The sequence below is a fragment of the Mirounga angustirostris genome, unplaced genomic scaffold (genome assembly GCF_029215605.1).
Source record: "Mirounga angustirostris isolate CCGP_5_RB_7025 unplaced genomic scaffold, mMirAng1.0.hap1 SCAF_1, whole genome shotgun sequence".
NCBI lineage: Eukaryota > Metazoa > Chordata > Mammalia > Carnivora > Phocidae > Mirounga > Mirounga angustirostris.
The window spans coordinates 98,540,010-98,559,140 of NW_026991709.1; the positions used below are offsets into that span (position 1 = coordinate 98,540,010).

Here is a 19,131-nt window from a genome sequence, read left to right on the forward strand (position 1 = left end):
ATACGAATGTTAGTGAAATGCATTATTATTATACATTTTATATATTATACATTATTATAGTAAAAAAAATTGTTACTAATATAATAATAGTATTCACAATATTTTTACTCATAATAATGATAATAAAATTAGGACATCTTGATTATCACAACTCCAGACTTATTTAGTGAAAGGAAAATGAGATGAAACTAGGATGAGTAGAAAGTAATTCTTTATTAACTTTTTTTTAATCATCAAAACAAATACTTGAAAATTAACCCTCTTGCTTCTTGATGTTTTCAAAATCAGGCTCTATGTTGACAAGCATATTTATAATAAAAGTGAAAAATATTTGTTTTAATCTTTTTGTCATTTGTCTTGGCTTTATTTTTGTTCATTTTAATATTAAAATTGGAGAGCAGGGTGTAACGCTGGGTCCGGCACTGATCTGACAAGATTAGCTGCAGGAGAATGGACAGTGAGGTACTGAGAGATGGAGGGATCTTGGATTCGATTGATGGTGCTTGGCGAGAAGACAAGCTGCCATATGAGGATGATGTAATACCACTGAATGAGCTTCCTGAACCTGAACAAGACAATGGTGGCACCACAGAATCTGTTAAAGAACAAGAAATGGAGTGAACCGACTTAGCCTTATAATAACTCCATGAGAACGTTCTCCCTATAGGAAACACCTGGCTCCTTTTTCATGGATATTTTAAAAATACATAGGTACAAAATATTTTCTTCTGGTCTCCTATTTCAGATCTGTCAGTGATAAATCCGCACTGAAAAATATACATGCACTTAATTTGTGGCAGCAAAGTGCAATGTGAAAATGCTCACCAGAATGAGAAACTGATTGAGATTTCTCAGGAATGCAGAATATTTGGCCACTTGAACCTAAAATTCTTCATTCACTAGCTTGTGTTTGAACGTGACTGGTTAAACATTTGCCTTTAACTCTGATTTCGCTTTACTATCAGAGTCTAACCTTCCCAGCTACTTACATATGTCCTGTGATACAGGTGATTGAAGATACGAGAGGGAAGGACAAAGACAGAGGAATTCAGGCAGAAGGAGATTGTGAAGTTCTCATATGGTGCCACTTTGAGGAGCATTCTGAGTGGCAACATATAGCACCTGCCGGTATATGAAGAACCCATTCACTGATTGCTGGGATTCCTAAGATTTCCCATGGCATTTTCAAACTTTGGATAAATTCACAGATTAAAAGTTATTTGGCAGTTATCTCTGCTCTCCCTGCAAGTTAATTGTGCCACTGGAAAGGACCTTGGCTAGCTGGACCACTAGTTTTACCCAATAACAAGATTTCGTATTTCTCAAAGCAATTTCAGATATAACAGAAACACCACAAAGTCAGTATTTAGTTACACATTTGTATAAGAACGTGTATTTTGAAAAACACATTCATGGACATTTATCTCCTGGAATTACTTGCCTCTGATAATTGGTATCTCTTGTTTTCTTACCTACGTTGTGAACTCTGGAAAGAGGTCCTGGCTTATCCTTCTGCATCCCTCATTAAAAAACAAGAAACACTGAAAAATAAATATATAAAATAAAATTCAAGAGCAAACACCTTTTCTTTTTGGCTCTCCATTTTCTGCAGGCACACGCACACTGATGTCAACTTTAATACAAATGCAGAACAGATTTGTTTTATATAGCTTTGCTGCCAAATGTAGTGGATACAAAGCATTTCCTTCTTGGTTCACTGCTTATGTCTAATGCAAATGCTGTGATAGCTCAGCAAGATACCATAAGGCATAAATGTCAGATTGATTCAATTGATAGTATTTGTAATGCTGGGTTTTCTTGCATTTGAAAGCATTGATGATGAGATGTTCAAAACATGGCTGAGTCAAGCAATCTCCCATAGAAATGGTTCCATCAACGTTGCCATGTGATTATTCCTCTAGTGTCACCTCACATAACCACCGCCAAAATAAGCTTTCCAAACACATTTCATCCTGCTACTCTGCTGTTTAAGGAACTGCAACTGATCCATACTGCTTACCACTTCAAGTTACGAATCCATATTCCATTTATTTATTGAGTCAACAAATATTTATTGAGCTCCTACTATCGGATGAAACCATTTTAGGGGCTAGAAATACAGTGGTGAATAACACAGAAATGCTCAACAACCTTGCATCCTATTTATCTGATTCTCTAGATTCTATACCTAGTATATCTAACTCAAGTCTATTATAGTTATTCCATCGATTCTTTGTATAATCCTGACTGCTCGCCACTTACAAAATGTAGATTGTTTTCAGTTCTCTGACTTTCATTTTTTTTTTTTTTAACGCAGCTTTATTGAGGTTAAAGTGAAGGAAAAAGTTCTTCTATGACCCTTCAAGTTCTTCCAGCTGGACTATTAATTAAATTTATATGAGGCAGATTAACATGAGGAAAAACCCCCCAAAATTTTATTACATGAGCACAGGGACCCAATAATGAAATTGAGAACTAAAGTAATTACCAAGGCAGATAGTTTTTATAGTTTTTAGATAAAGGGACAATAAATCTGTAAAGAATTCACAGGGCAAAGAAAACTCAACTTTGTGAGCTTCAGTTGGCAAGGAATTCTAAACAGAATTTTGGCTGGGGTGGTAAATTAGTAAAAAGTAGAAGCTTTGTTTATACAGTCATCTAGGCCTTGGGTTTCCTATCTCTGGTCATAAAGTGTTTCTTTACCTCATTGTCCAGGGAAAGTACCTTTCACAAATGGAAATTATTTCCTGCTTTTAGGGGATTGAGGGCATTCTGAGTGTCCTTCTTGCACAGGCTGTCTCTTAAGTAACTTCTATTTAAAATAATCAATATGCCAATGTGGCACATTTTGGGGCAAAGTTGGAGCAGGACATTTTACCCCTTGGCCCCTACAATGTATAATTGGCAAAATTGTAAGATATTTAATATTTACATCATGATTACTTAATATATGTATACCTTGTGAAGGAATCTCTCCATTAAGTTAATTACATATCCATCACCTCACCTATTTATGTTTGTGTGTGTGAGAGAGAACACTTAAGTTCTACTGTCTTAGCAAATTTCAATTATATAATATAGTGTTATCAACCATAGTCACCATGTTACACATTAGATCAGACCTTATTCATCTAATAGCTGAAAGTGCACCCTTTTCCCAATCTTTCCCTATTTTCCTCACCACCCCTCAGCCCTTGGCAACCACTTTCTACTCTCTGTTTCTTTGAGTTTGATTTTTTTTTTTTTTTTAAGATTCCACATAAGTGATACCATAAAGTATTTGTCTTTCTGTTTCTGGCTTATTTCACTTAGCTTAATGCTTTCAAGGTGCATCCATGTTGTTGCAAACAGGAGGATGTCTTCCCTTCACATGGCTGAGTGATATCTGATAGGAAGTTGGATTTTGTTTGTTGTTAATCTTAGAGTTTTTGCTTGCTTGTTTTTAGTAAAGATTGAAAATCAGATTCATGGGCTCATAGCCTATGTTACTGAACGTAGACTAGTGAGGATGTGTCTCAGCTTTGTTAAAGCACATGTGAACTTGGTTATGAGGTCTCATTTGTAAACATTTCCTTCTCACAAAAATTGCCCAGTGTGCAGTTCTGTTTTATCCTTTATGCGTGTGGATTTTTGTTTTTAAAATAGGGTATGTAAATGTGTAAATGTTCTTAATAAGAATGACTAGAGGAAACAATTTCTTTTTCAGAGTTTTGAATATGTCATTTGGCATTTGGAAAAAAAAACAACAAGCAATTGTTTTGAAAAATGAAGTTCTGACCTAGTTCTGATATTTACGCTTTAAGGAAAAATATTAAAGTAGATTTCCATAAAAATGAACATTTGTTTCTAGTCAACTTCAAAATACCCTTGAATTCCTAATGATAAAGTGAATTTTAAAATAGTTCTGCTGAATTCTGAATATAGTGCTATATTGAAAAGACCACATTTTCCAGTGTGATTAATAATCATTTTATAATCTTCATTGCATTTCTTTCTTTATGAGCAACATCTATTTCAAAATATGGCATAACTGGAACTTCCCTGTTGAATTGAGTCACTAGCCAGATAAGAGCTACAAAAGAAAGTAGAAAAGAGGCAAGAAAATAAAGAATGTTGTGGAGTTAATTTCCCATAGAATTCTTTATCGGTTGAAGATTGCCAGCCTAAAAGACATACTAACTTTCCTAATGCTGTGGTTCAAGGGTTTTATTCCATTGTGCTTTTAAAAACTTTCCTTGGAGCATTTATAGTACATTCCATCTTCAAAATAGTTTAAAACTGTCAACTAGCTAATCCTCACAACACCCCTTTGAGGCAGGTAACCACAACACCCCTTTGAGGCAGGTATTCCCATTTTACACTTGGGAAAAAAGGGTAAAATGGTTAAAAAAGAATAGTGACTCAGCCAGAGCCCTGAAGCTGAATTCTAACCTCTTAGACAGACCTATCCTCAATCAAAGTTTTCTTTTAATAGCTATCCTTATAATCATGTTGGTTTAGTTAATTCAAATATTCACTAAGTAGTAGTTGAGCAACAACTTGATACAACACTTAATTTCTGGAGAAATTTGATCTTACATCCACAAAGTAGTTATAAAGTAATACACACAGGTGTGTTTGTGCAGAAGCACAGAGACATGCATGTGTGTGTATGTGTGTGTGTGCATGTGTGTCTGGAAGATGGTTGTGATGCAAAATGCAAACAAATGATCATTCATAGCAATATGTTTTAAGGTACATAAGCAGGATGAAATGATTCAAGAAAGAGATGCCTTCTACCTAAAAATGATCAGTGAAATTCTCAAGGAGCTGGTGCCATTTGGATTCTTCATATTTTGTAAAAATCTTCACCTTTTATCTTCAGTCCTACAATTCTAGATGCTTAAATCACTTCTCCCAACCATTCCATCTGCTGCTAAAGTCAATACGCTCTCAATTCTTCCTATAAATCTGCCAAACAATTTTCTGACATCCAAACTTGTTTATATAGTTTTCCTCGTTTAAAATTCTTCGAAGGCCCATCAACACACAATCTTTCTGAAAGACATATTCTTCTTAAGTAGCCTTGGTGATATTTGTTATCAGTCAAATTTAGAAAAATGGGTCTTCAAGGATAAAATCTAACTTATTTTTTATTGAAGCAAGCTCTCTCTATTCTTTTTCTTTGTCTCCAGGCTCACTGGTCCTTGCCTATCATAACAGCAATGGTGCTTTTGCTCTATGCTTTTACATACCTTTATGATTCACTGGCCATGCTCTACTAAAATCATTTGTTTATGGGTTCATTTCCTTACTAAGCTGTCAGCCACAGAATATAGTACTATCCTTTCAAATAGTAACTTAATAAGTACCTATTTAATGTTACTAAAGGAGTGAATGACCCAGTTGAATATAGCAGTACCGTGCACTCAAAAGTGTAGGGAATGTCTCAAATAAATGTCCTTAGAGATGACAAGTTCACGACATAATTATAAAAGAGCACACAATTCTGTTTGGCAGGAACCAAGTAAGGAATAAGGACAGGGCAAGAGAGGTTATTTGGGATCAGATCACAGAGAATTTTGCATAGTAATATCTGTACCCAGTTTCCCAGTTTTCCTATCATTCAGTCTCTTTTTTACTTTGGTCTAAGCATTCTCTACCCCATTTTTTGAATTCAATAAAACATCTGTTATTCCTTCTAATTCCATCTGCCTGTATAGATCAGGTCATTCTGTTATTGTCACAAAATTACTTCTTAACAGATATCTATTAACTGATTCTCATTAATTTATCCCATATACACAGACTACTAGACTAATCTCCCCACAGTACATCTCTTATCATTCTTTGCTCTAAAGAACCCTAATGATTCTCTATTATCTGCACAATACAAGCTGGGTTAATTGATTTCTACTTTTTCTTTTCCTTTATCTACATTTGCCTGAATAAAATGAACTGCAAAAAATTATTGAACTGGGAGAAATATAATGGAATAATATTTTAAAAGAGTGATTATTTATTCTTAAGGTACATTTATTCTTTATGTCAAACTAGTTGAAGACAGATCGTGAAGAGGGCAGAATTTGTAAAGAAAAGAAAATATTACAAACCCAAGGTTTGAAAGGTTTATTAAGAGAATATTTAACTTCCTAAACTACTTTGGGATTAAGGCTCATTATTAGGTCTTTTCCTTCTTGGCACAAGTAATACAAGTGTTTTCAGTTAACCTATTTTACTACTTTAAATTTAAGAAGACCAGCTATGAAGATAAATAGTTTTTCTGTATATAAAATCTTTAATAGCTGTTAATCACTTCCTATTCCCTTCTACGTAATGAAGTTTCTTTTTTTATTTTTTTTTTCCTTTTGCTGCTATTAAAATTTTATCTTTGTCATCAGCAGTTTGAATATAATTGTCCTGATGTGGATCACTCTGTCCCTCCTGGAAGTTTTTGAGATGCTTGGATCTGTAGATCAATTTTTTCCTCCACTTCAAAATGAACTTTTAATTTTAGACCAGTTTTAGATTGAAAAATATATTGGGAAGTTAGTACAGAATATTCTCAAATAGCACTAGAGGGGCCAAGGACAGGCTGCTCCAAACTGTACCACCTGATATATCGATTATTTTAATAAAAGTTACTTTAAAAACCATCAACGCAAGAACACTTAGACCTTCCTCTGTCCCTGTGAAAGCAGGAAATAAATCTTTCATATGAAAAATACCCGCCATGTTCTAAGAAGTAAAAAGAGTTCCTTATCACCAGAGATAGAAACTTCAAAGCCAAGAAGGCTATAGAAACCTTATTTTTTTTCCTACCTCAGCTGAAATTCTGCCTAGGATCCTCTACTAATTAAAGCTGCCAAACACCTGTTTTCTTGATCTTGTCAATTTCTCACACATTTATTGCCTCATTGCCTAAACACTGTAAGAAATGCCTGCCTAGGGCGCCTGGGTGGCTCAGTTGGTTAAGCGACTGCCTTCGGCTCAGGTCACGATCCTGGAGTCCCGGGATCGAGTCCCGCATTGGGCTCCCTGCTCGGCGGGGAGTCTGCTTCTCCCTCTGACCCTCCCCCCTCTCATGTGCTCTCTCTCATTCTCTCTCTCTCAAATAAATAAATAAAATCTTAAAAAAAAAAAAAAAAGAAATGCCTGTCTTGCTCATTTCTTTAGGTCTCAATTTCCATTGAGCCTCTATGTGCAAATAATAAAACATTGGGTTTTTTTCTTCTGTTAATCTGGCTCATTTAAAATGTAATTATTGGGGCGCCTGGGTGGCTCAGTTGGTTAAGCGACTGCCTTCAGCTCAGGTCATGATCCTGGAGTCCCGGGATCGAGTCCCGCATCGGGCTCCCTGCTCAGCAGGGAACCTGCTTCTCCCTCTGACCCTCCCCCCTCTCATGCTCTCTCTATCTCACTCTCTCTCAAATAAATAAATAAAATCTTTAAAAAAAATAAAAAATAAAAAATAAAATGTAATTATTAGTCCAGTTGGAAGACCTTGAAGGATAGAGGAAGAATTTTTCTTTCCCTACAGCCCACATTCAGTTTCCCTTATTATTAGTATCTTATATGATGCATTTGTCACAATTACTGAACCAATATTGACGCATTATTATTGTTAACTAAAGTCCAAACCTTATTCAGATTTCCTCAGTTTTTCTTTAATGTTCTTTGGTTATCTCCTATTCAAGATATTATACACATTTAGCAGTTATGTCTCCTTCGGACTTTTTGGTTTTGACAATTTCTTAGGCTTTTTTTGTTTTGATGACTGACATTTTCAAGAGTTACTAGTCAGATATTTTGTAAAATGTCCTTCAGTTGAGATTTGTCTGATGCTTTTCCCATGATTAGACTGGAATAATATAGCTTGTGGAGAAAGAGTACAGAGATAAATTACCATTCTTATCACAGTGTATTAAGGGTATAAATTATCAATATGATTTGTCATTGTTGATATTAACCTTGATCACCTGGCTTTGGGAAATGTTTACAAAGGTTCTGCGCTGTAAAGTTACTCTTTCCCCCCTCCCTTTGTGTGCTTTGGAAGAACATTGCTACAGGTAGCCTACACTTAGGGCAGGAGGAGTTATTGTCCCCCTCTCTGAGGGAGAGAGCTTAAAGAAATTATTTGGGGGCGCCTGGGTGGCTCAGTTGGTTAAGCGACTTCCTTCAGCTCAGGTCATGATCCCAGAGTCCTGGGATCGAGTCCCACATCGGGCTCCCGGCTCAGCGGGGAGCCTGCTTCTCCCTCTGACCCTCTCCCCTCTCATGCTGTTTCTCTCTCTCTCTCTCTCAAATAAATAAATAAAATCTTTAAAAAAAAATTAAAAAAAAATTATTTGGAATAATGTGCTTTCAAAATCAAATCCAGGAAATCTTTAGCCATTGTTTATTCAGATAGTTTCTTCAGTCCCTTTCTCTCTTTCCAGTCCTTCTAGGCCTCCCATTACATCTGTGTCGTAATGCTTACGATTGTTATACGGGTCAGGGAAGCTTTGTTGATTTTACTTCAATCTTTTATCCTCTCTGTTTTATGAACTGACTAATTTCTATTGATCAGTCTACAAGTACACTAATTTTTCTTCTGCAGTATCATGTCTACTGCTGAGTCAATCTTTTAAATTTTTCATTTTTGTTTTAGTTCTTTTCGACTCCAGAATTCCTATTTGGTTTTCTTAGCAGTTTTTTTCTCTGCTGGAATTTCCTATTTGTTGAGTTATTATCATTATAACTTGCTTTAATTTTTGAAATTTATTTATAATAACTTCTTTGAGGTCCTTGACAACCAAATCCAACATCCGTGTCGGCACAGAATCAGTTTCTATTGGCTGCATTTATTCTTGAATATGGGTCACATTTTTGTATTTCCTTGCATGCCTTATAATTTTTAATTGAAAACTGGAAATCTTAGATACTATAATGCACATAATATATCTATATTATGTTTTGTTGTTGTTGTTGTTGTTGTTCTTTTTTGCTTTTTTCTTTTTTGACCTCGACTGGACTGCAGAATGTGTCCTCCTTGTGGTGTAGAGTTGCTGATGTCTCTGCTCAGTGTTATTGTTGTTTTTTTTTCTTTCTTTTCTTCTTCTTCTTTATATTATTATTGCCTTTTAGCCTGGCTTACTAGTGGTTGCATAGATTAGTGGTCAGTGGTTTGTGCAGAGCTTGTATTCAAACATTTTCATCCCTTCTGTAGCTCTCATTTCCAGAAACTTCTTGCTAATTTTTTTGTCTGCCTACCCCAACTGAGACTGCTGTCTTAGGACAACAATGCTGTTGTTTTTTTTTTTTTTCCCCATTCTAATTTTCTACCAAGTTTGTCCTGTGTACCTGACAGCACCACAAAATTTCGTGTACCACCACAAATCAGTTTCCCTCCTCTAGAGCAAAGTTTCTGCTCTCTTCCTCTCTTATCCCTGCCCCTGTAACCTCCACCTTTGTGATCTAACCAAACTGAAGCCGTTGGTGGGAGGAACTTCACACAAGTTGGTGCAGAGTGCTGTTCTTACCCAAAGCTCTAATAGTTTTCCAAGAATATACTCTATTCTATTTGTTATCTGCCTTTAGTAATTTACAAAACCTGAAAGGATGATTTTTGACAATTTCATTCAGTTTTGTACTGTGTGTGTGTGTGTGTGTGTCTAAAGACTCACCAGCTTCTTCACACTGTCTTTTTTTTTTTTTTTGGTCAGAGAAAAAGAGAGTGTGAGCACAAGCATTGGGAGTGGCAGGCAGAGGGAGAAGCAGGCTCCCTGCTGAGCAAGGAGCCCATGCGGGACTCAATCCCAGGACCCCGGGACCATGACCAGAGCTGAAGGCAGACACCTAACTGACTGAGCCACCCACGTGTCCTTCACACTGTCTTAATGAAAGTCCTTCTCCAATACTCAAACCACTGTTCCTTCAAGTGACTCCTTTTCAGGGGCGCCTGGGTGGCTCAGTCGTTAAGCGTCTGCCTTCGGCTCAGGTCATGATCCCAGGGTCCTGGGATGGAGCCCCACATCGGGATCCCTGCTCAGCAGGAAGCCTGCTTCTCCCTCTCTCACTCCCCCTGCTTGTGTTCCCTCTCTCACTGTGTCTCTCTCTTTCAAATAAATAAAAAAATCTTAAAAAAAAAAGCCACTCCTTTTCAGGGATTAAAAAGATATTTTATTTTGCACAGTGAAGGAAACCGTCAACAAAATGACAAGGCAACTTACTGAATGGGAGAAGATATTTGTAAATGATATGTCCAATAAGGGGTTAATATCCAAAATACATAAAGAATTTACACAACTCAACACCAAAAAATACCAAATAATCCAATTAAAATGTGCAGAGGCCCTGAATAGACTTTTTTTCCAAAGAAGACATACAAATGGCCAACAGATAAATAAAAAGATGCTCAATATCATCAATTACAGGGAAATACAAATCAAAACCAAAATGAGATACCACCTCACACCTGTCAGAATGGCTAAAATCAAACACACAAGAAATAGCAAGTTTTAGCAAGGATGTGGATAGTAAGGAACCTTTGTGCACTGTTGGTAGGGATGTAAACTGGTGTAGTCACTGTTGAAAACAGTATGGAGGTTCCTCAAAAAATTATAAATAGAGTTATAATATGATCCAGTAATTCCATTACTGGCTATTTACACAAAGAAAATTTTTAAAAATTAAAAAAAAAAAAGGAAGCTAGTTAAATGCTTTCAGAGTGAATGGTGTGTGAACATAAACAATAGCAATGTGGATGGGCAGGAAGAGAGATGGATAAAAGAGAAAAAAGATATTTTTATGAATATTATATCTTCAGAATCTGTTGTGCTGGACCCTAAAAATTATTCTCTTAGAACTAATAAAACTCTTCTAAAGTATATAAAAGATAAAAGCCATCCAATATGATTTAACTATAGCTATAGTTCATGCAAACTATATTGTATAATTTAATATTAATAATATATTACAGGATTTTTTCCCAGGCCACATGCCATTTTAAAATGACCTATTTGAAGTAAAACCCTGATTATCTGTTAGTTATATGAATTTCTTATTTACAAGTATCAAGTCTCAGTCACTAAGGAATTTATGTTAACCTCACATTCAACACATCATTTAAATAAATACTCTTGGGTAGTAGATAAAATAAGTATATATCTAGCACAAAAAATGTCTATGGTAGGTAAGAGCATGACAAAAGCAGAAAATTCAAATTACATATTTCTAAGTGACAAGATAGAGTGACTAACATTAGACTTCTCATTTATAAATTTTTCCTAGAGCAATGGCATTTAAACAGGGCAAGAAACCCCAAATTTCACCTTTTTATATATTTTTAGTTCTAGACAAAAAATAATTTTACAGAATATAATAAAAAGCTTTAGCAAAAATGTTACTAGCAACATATATAGTCTTTTAGCATTTTATATGAAATGCATATTAGATTATATACTAAATATTTTAATGTTCCATAAGCTTCCAATAATTAATTATTTAGTAATTTATTTATTGGGTAGAATATCCCATATTATTTAAATAGTATTATGTCAACAATGAAATGTCCCTCGATAAGCAAATTTGGAGATATGTATGAATGCATCTGATTTGTATTGGTATATGGAAGAAAAATATTTACTACTCCACAAATTTTATGTTAAATTAATAACCAATATCAACTTCAATAACTAATAACCAAATTAACAGCTGTTTTTTAATCAGAAATTTAAAAATTACAACTACTTAAATACCGCACTGTTAATACTCTGAAAACAAAACAAAATACCCTTCATGAAAACTGTATAGCTTTAAATTTTCTGCACCTGTGGAGTAGGAGGTTTAATGCTTTTCTTTGTAACCTGACTTAGAGACTTTGCTAATTTTTTAAATGAACTAAATTAAATATAAGGACATTTAAACTGTTATTCCTCAATTAGATTATTATGATGAAAAATTTCTTGTTTTAGTCAATACCAGAATCTAAAAGAAGATATTTTACATGGAAAAATACTAGGATAAATCATTTACAATGTTTCGTTGATGGTAAAATTAGTATTTTTCCTACTTTAAAATCAAAAGAGGTTTCATAATTTAAGGTGTCTTAAAGTTATAATTGGTGGTTCCAGTATCCTTAAAGTGCTCTGTGATCCATTTTTCTCGGTAGGCCAGACCTTACAGTGGAAACTGTAGTCACTCAGCTGGAAAACCTAAATGCAGTGGGAGTAAGTGCATCCCAGAGTGGCAGGGGCCAAAGGGAGACACTCGATCACCAAAGGCAAGGTAGGCATGGTTACCATAATGGGCAACAAAGTCAAAGCAGCAGTCAGGTACTCTGACATGTGCAGACCTACGCCTTGGGCTAGTTAATCATATTGTTCCTAGAAGTAAAATAGATAGGAAGCCTACTAAATTCTTACTTGATCTGTATAAGCATAAAAGGTCTAGGTCAAATGAACAAAAGCCCAACTTGAATCATGAAAACAGAGAGTCATGGCCCCCCAATCAGTTCTCAAACTTGAACTAGTTTACCCCTTATATGATGGAGAGGCCCAGGTTCCCTTGAGGAATGACCCTAATATACTACAGAAAATATATGCCATTAATCTTTCTCCCAGCCTTCCCCATAGGGACCTATGACCTTGGACCAGGGTAACTGTACACTGGGGAAAAAGAAATAATTTGACCTTTAGGGGACTACTGGACATTGGCTCTGATCTGACACTGATTCCAGGAGACCCAATGTCACTGTGGACCTCCAAGCAGAGTAGGAGCTTATGTGTCATGAGATCAATGGAGTTTTAGCTCAGGTCTATCTCACAGTGGACCTGACTCAGGGAGGGACTGGACTCAGGGAGTCTCTGAATGCATCCTGTAGTTATTCCCTCAGTTCTAGAGTGCATCATTGGTGGAAACATATTTAGCAGCTGGTAGGATTCCTACGTAGGTTCCCTGACCTGCTGAGAGAAGACTATTATAATGGGAAAGGCCAAATAGAGCCATTATAGCTGCCTCTACCTAGGGAAATAATTAATCAAAGGCAACACCATCCCCCTGATGGGATTATAGAAATTAGTGCCACCATTAAATACTGGAAAATTGCAGGGGTGGTGATTCCCACCAGAGTCCTATTCCGCTGGCCTATCTGGCCTGTGCAGAAGACAGATGGATCCTTGAGAATGATAGTAGACTATCATAAGCTTAACCAGGTGGTGACTCCACTTGTAGCTGCTATACCAGATGTGGTTTCATTGATTGAGCAAATTAATACATCCTTTGGTGCCTGGGTATGTAGTTAATGATCTGTCATTTTTTTCTCCATACCTGTCCATAAAGTCTACCAGAAGCAGTTTGCTTGCCATTAGCAAGCCCAGTAATTTATCTTCACTAAACGACTTCAGGGATATATCGACTCTTGACCCCTAAGTCATAATTTAGTTTGTGGGGATTTTGATTCTTTCTCTTCTGTGAAATATCACATTGGTCCATTACATTGATGACATTATGCTGATCTGGCCTAGTAAGGGAGAAGCAGCAACTACTCCTCTCTCGTTGGTAAGAAATTTGCATGTCAGAGGGCAGGATATAAATACAACTAAAATTCAGGGACCTTCTACTGTAGTGAAATATCTAGGTTCTTGTGGTGTGGGACATGTTGGAGATATCCTTTCTAACATGAAGGAAAAAAGTTGTTGCTTTAAATCGTTGAACAACCAAGAAAGAGGTGGTACAATACCTAGTAGGTCTTTTGGAATTTGGAGCCAACATATTACTCATTTAGGTGAGTTACCCCAGCTCATCTACCAAGCAACCTGAAAAGTTGCTAGTTTTGAATGGTGCCCAGAGAAGAGATGGCTCTGCAACAGGTGCAGGCTGCGGTGCATGCTGCTCTGTCACTTGGGCCATGTGATCCAGCAGACCTAATGATACTTGAAGTATCAGTGACAGAGAGAGATGCTGCTTGGAGCCCTTGGGAGGTCCCTACAGGTGAATTTTAGTATAGGCCTATAGGATTTTAGAACCAGGCCCCGCCATCATCCGCAGATAAATACTCTTCTCTTGAGAAACAGTTCTTGGTCTCTACCAGGCTTTAGTAGATACTAAATGCTTGACTATACACCACCAAGTTACTATGATACCTGAGCGACTTATCATCAATTGTGTGTTATCTGACTCACAAGGCCATAAAGTTGGGTGTGCATAGTAAGACTCTATGATCAAAATGAAATGATACATGCATAATCAGTTCGTGGGCTGTGGCCAATGGTTTAGCTGGATGGTCAGGGAATTGGAAAGAACATGAAAATTGATGACAAAGAAATCTGAGGAAGAGGTATACGAATCGACTTCTCTGAGTGGGCAAAAAAAATGTTAAGATGTGTGAGCTCCATATGAGTGCTCACAAAATGGTGACCTCAGCAGGGGAGGATTTTAATAACCAATTCAATAGAATGATCTGCCCTGTGAATACCAGTCTCTTTTCCCAGTCACTCCTGCTATCATTCAGTGGGCTCATGAAAAAATGGCCATGGTGGCAGGGATGGAGGTTGTGCATGGGTTCAATGACATGGATTTCCACTCGCCAAGTATGATCTGGCCCCTGAAATGATACCATTTCCTGGCGTGATTAGCCAACTACTGGTAACAGGTTGATTACATTGGGATAGACAGTTACTCTGGATATGGATTTGCTTTCCTGCATTCAATGTTTCTATCAAAATTACCATCTGTGAACTTAGAGAATGCCTTATCCACCATTCTAATATTCCACACAACATTGCTCTGATAAAGAATTCACTTTATAGCAAATTAAATGCAACCATGGACCTGTGCTCGTGGAATTCACTGATCTTACCATGTCCCCCACCATTCTGAAGCAGTTGGATTGATAGAAAGGTGAAATGACCTTTTAAAGACTCAGTTACAGCACCAGCTAGGTGGCAATGCCTTACACGGCAGAGGCAAGTTTCTCCAGAAAGCTTATGTGCTCTGACTCAGCATCCATTATATGGAACTATTTCTCTGATGGCCATGATTTACAGATCCAGGGATCGAGGCCTGGAAATGGGAGTGGCACCACTCACTATTACCCCTAGTTACCCACCGAAATATTCATATGTTTGATTATGGGGAGTTACTCTGTTCCTGTTGGATATGTTAGGCAACATATAATATATATATTGTTAGCAAAGCTTAAAAGAAAAACACGAATTAAGAAAACATCTCACTAAAGGTTTTGAATAAAAGATTCTGAACTTGAGGCAGAATGACTAGAATAGAGTATTTCTGATTTTTTTAAAACATTTATTTATTTACTTTAGAGGGAAAGCACTAGCTGAAGGGACAGAGGGAGAGGGAATGAAAATCTCAAGCTGAGCTCGGAGCCATGGTGAGAGGGTGTGTTGCTGGATCTCATGACCTTGAGATCACAACCTGAGCTGAAACCAAGAGTCAGACACTCAACTTACTGCACCACCTAGGTGCCCCAAGTATTTCTGATTTTTAGATCTCCACCTTTTCTATTACAACAGGCTATCTCCTATTAAAAAATGCATCCAGGGTGCCTGGGTGGCTCAGTCGTTAGGCGTCTGCCTTCGGCTCAGGTCATGGTCCCGGGGTCCTGGGATCGAGTCCCACATCGGGCTCCCTGCTCGGTGGGAAGCCTGCTTCTCGCTCTCCCACTCCCCCTGCTTGTGTTCCTGCTCTCGCTATCTCTCTCTCTGTCAAATAAATAAATAAAATCTTAAAAAAAAAAAAAATGCATCCAATCATAGAATTAAACTTTATACCTGGTTAACTGGAAAAAAATAGCTACTCTATGGTAATAACCATAGTAGTTGATTCTTTAAGACTCATTCCATCCCAAATGATATCCTAAGTCATTCATGGTGATCTTTCTCTTTCTTTTTTGCTACTACCTGGCTTAGGAATAGCAATGTGAGCCATTTCTTAACAATGAAAATGGAAACAAAGTGCACTGGTTGTCTTCTGGGAAAATTTTCTTTGCTCCAAAATAAGAAATACAATAGAAACCAAGAACCATGCTCTTTTTCCACTTGAAAATCAATAAGGCATTTGTAATGCCTCTCTGATCAACAAGTTTAAAGAAGAGCAGGCTTAACAAAGTGCAAAAGCAAACAATAAAGATAGCACAATTGAGAAATGGAGTCTATATACCTTTGATAACATTACTAGTTCATCAATTAAGCCAGCTTTGGATCACAGCCATAAACTGGACTTCTCATCAAGTGATACAATAGATTATTATTATATTTTAAGCTAACTTGAATCATGGTTTGGTTACTTACAAGTGAAATTATGTAAACTTATATAATTATTTTATTATCTATCTGTGTATATTTTGCTCTGTTCCATATAGTATGGGACTATGTATAGTTCACTATATACCAAAAATAAAGACTGAGTAAATTAAATATAAAAATATGCTTGCAAATTCTACACTTTGGAAAAATATATTTTCAATCGAACTTCACATTTTGATTTCGTCCTCTTGGCATGCATAAATGAATAGGTCAGATTTAAAAAAATAAGTCACTGGAAATCGTGACTCCCAGAAAAAAGTAGGTTGTTTTAGGTCATGTACAAGTAATTCACTGGCGAAGAATTAAGACAATTGGACTCTTTTAAGGCTGTAATTATCTCATATTAGTATTACAAATGTTTTGATAAAAATAAGCATTAAGTGCCTGTAAAGTATCTGAACACATTACATGTCAAATTTTTAAAAAGGTAATTTTAACAGTATATACTCCAGGCCTTATCAAAATTGTTACAATCATTTAGGACAGTTGTCATTTAGACAACCCCAAAGCCTACAGAAACAAGTAAGTATATATACCAATGAAGTGGGCTGGGTGATGACAAAGAGATTTTAGAGAATGCAAGGCCCATTTAAAGGGATCAGCTTCTATGTAGTTTAAGTAGAGAGTCCAGTTTTCCCAAAGACTTCCTGTAGACTGTTACTTTGGTGACCTCCAATTAATCACACTATTATTCATGTCATTGTGAAATCACCTTCCACAATAACTCTGGAATTTGCCATGTGAGTAGCTTTGCCCAATGGGATATTTTTAAGTGTGTCACAAGTAGAGTATTTATATAAAACTAACAAATTCTTGTACTTAGGGGCAATTCTCTTACAATATTTCCTTTTGGAAACCCACCATCATGATGTGAAGCAGCTCAAACAGCCAAGTGGGAGGTCCACACACAGAAACCAAGACACCTAGTCAATAGCCCCCAGCTGAGCTCCCAATCTTACCCCTAGACTTGGCCTCTCAGCCTACACCACCTGGAAGAACACCACCTATTCAGCCACAGAATTATCAGATATAATAAATTGTTCTAATTCACTAAACTTTGTGGTGGTTTATTACACAAAAAGATGTAATTGAGACACTCCTTAGTTCAGATTTTATGTGACCTCTTAATTTAAAAAAAAAAGATTTTCAGAATATGAGTGATATCGCGGCAGGAGAAATACAGAATTTATAACTTCTAATCTAGTTCAAACTTCCCATTTTCCTGAAGAAACTCTTGTCCTGGAGGTCAAGCAGTAGGTTCCCAGAATTAGTGGCAGAGCCGGGGTATAGTATTAGTCTCAACAAACACGTGAGTGCCTAGCGGAGGTTTGATACTATATTTAGACTAGATGGATTCACAGATCGGTCTTCCAAGAAAGTCTGGTAAAGTTAAAAAATATGTAAACAATCATTGTACACTATTGTAGGTACCATATGAAATCATTTTCAGTATTCTTCCCGTTATCCAATTCTACCCACTTAAGAGAATGGTTTTCTCAGCTTGTTGTGTAAAAATTAGAAGAAGAAAGATGGCTGGTGAGATGCTGGAGTCGGGCCTAGAGTAGCAGAAGGATGATTTATTTAAATTCTTTTATGTAAGATTTAAAAAACGCATGATTAGCAATTTAAAATCCATCCCTTCCACATCATGAGGTATACCATATTTGTGTTCCTTCAATACTGAAAAAAACTTCTATATGTGTACAATGTTTTAAAGAAAAAAAAATCCCTGCAGAATACCAATTCCAAAGCATACCCTCACATCTTACCGTATGTACATTTCATTCTCAACATCCTTCTTATCAACTAAATGTAAATAATAATTATAAAGTCTTCTCCCCCTCACTGGATAGTGAGCAGTAGCTTAGAATAGTCTGACAGTCTGCAAAAACTGTTACACAATCTTCTGTTACGAGACACAAGAGGAGATTAAAGCACAGCCCTGTCAGTCTGCAGAAAAAGAACATGTTGCTCATGGCTGGTTATTCTCTTTTCAGAGCCCTGAGCTTCGCAGTAAAATCAGTAGAAGTAAGTATTGGCAGAGGCATGGGACTGGCAGGGATACGGCAGCCCCTGTGGAGAGGCTGTGTGCACATGACATAACAGTAACAGCGGCATCCGCGGGGCGACTGCTCGCGCATTGGCTTCGCTGGAGAAACTGATCAAGTGGTAAGAATCAAGTTTAGGTTTTCAAAATATAGGTGCTTGGTTGCTCAGAAGCATAAAGGGGTGATTACAGGCAGGTTATTTAATAAAATGTTTAGAGATGCGTATCTGAGGACAAATAACGTGAGAAAGGGGACAAACACTTTGATAGACCAAAAAAAAATTCAATTTTTATTACAGAAACTGATTACAGAGTGATGAGAGATAACGTTCCCTCTCTCTCTCTATCACTAGAAGATGTATGGTGAACGGTGATCACTAGATCTTTTATTCTTTGCTTTTCTTACTGTCTTGAGATATTTTTAATATTTATTTTTGTTTTTTTTCATATTTATTACTTTTTTTTTTTTTCAATTAAGCTTCCTTGGAATAGGCTACACATAAATATTTAGATGTGATATAGCTTAAAGAATTATTTTCCCAGGGCTTCTGGCCCCCAATACCACTTCCCATCAAAATGTATTTGTACAATAACATTTAGTCTAGCGAACATGTAGGAACCGTGGAATTTAGCGTTAGAGCGTGCATATCTGTATGCTACAGAACAAGGTACAGAACTGGCTTCTGCTCTGAAGCTCGACTTATTATCATTATATTTTATTTGTGCAAGACTTACACTTGCACTTTCAAGTATCTTGTAAGTAATAAGTAATATGTCATTTTCCAGATGATTTACTTG

At 36.6% G+C, this 19,131-nt stretch overlaps 1 protein-coding gene across 1 annotated transcript; it reads left to right on the forward strand.

The window, feature by feature from the left end:
* The first annotated feature begins 450 nt into the window (after positions 1-450).
* Positions 451-711, forward strand: LOC123862902 (anaphase-promoting complex subunit 13-like). The gene is given in 1 exon segment (XM_045902128.1): positions 451-711. A coding segment is annotated over 1 exon segment (261 nt).
* Positions 712-19,131: the final 18,420 nt, after the last annotated feature.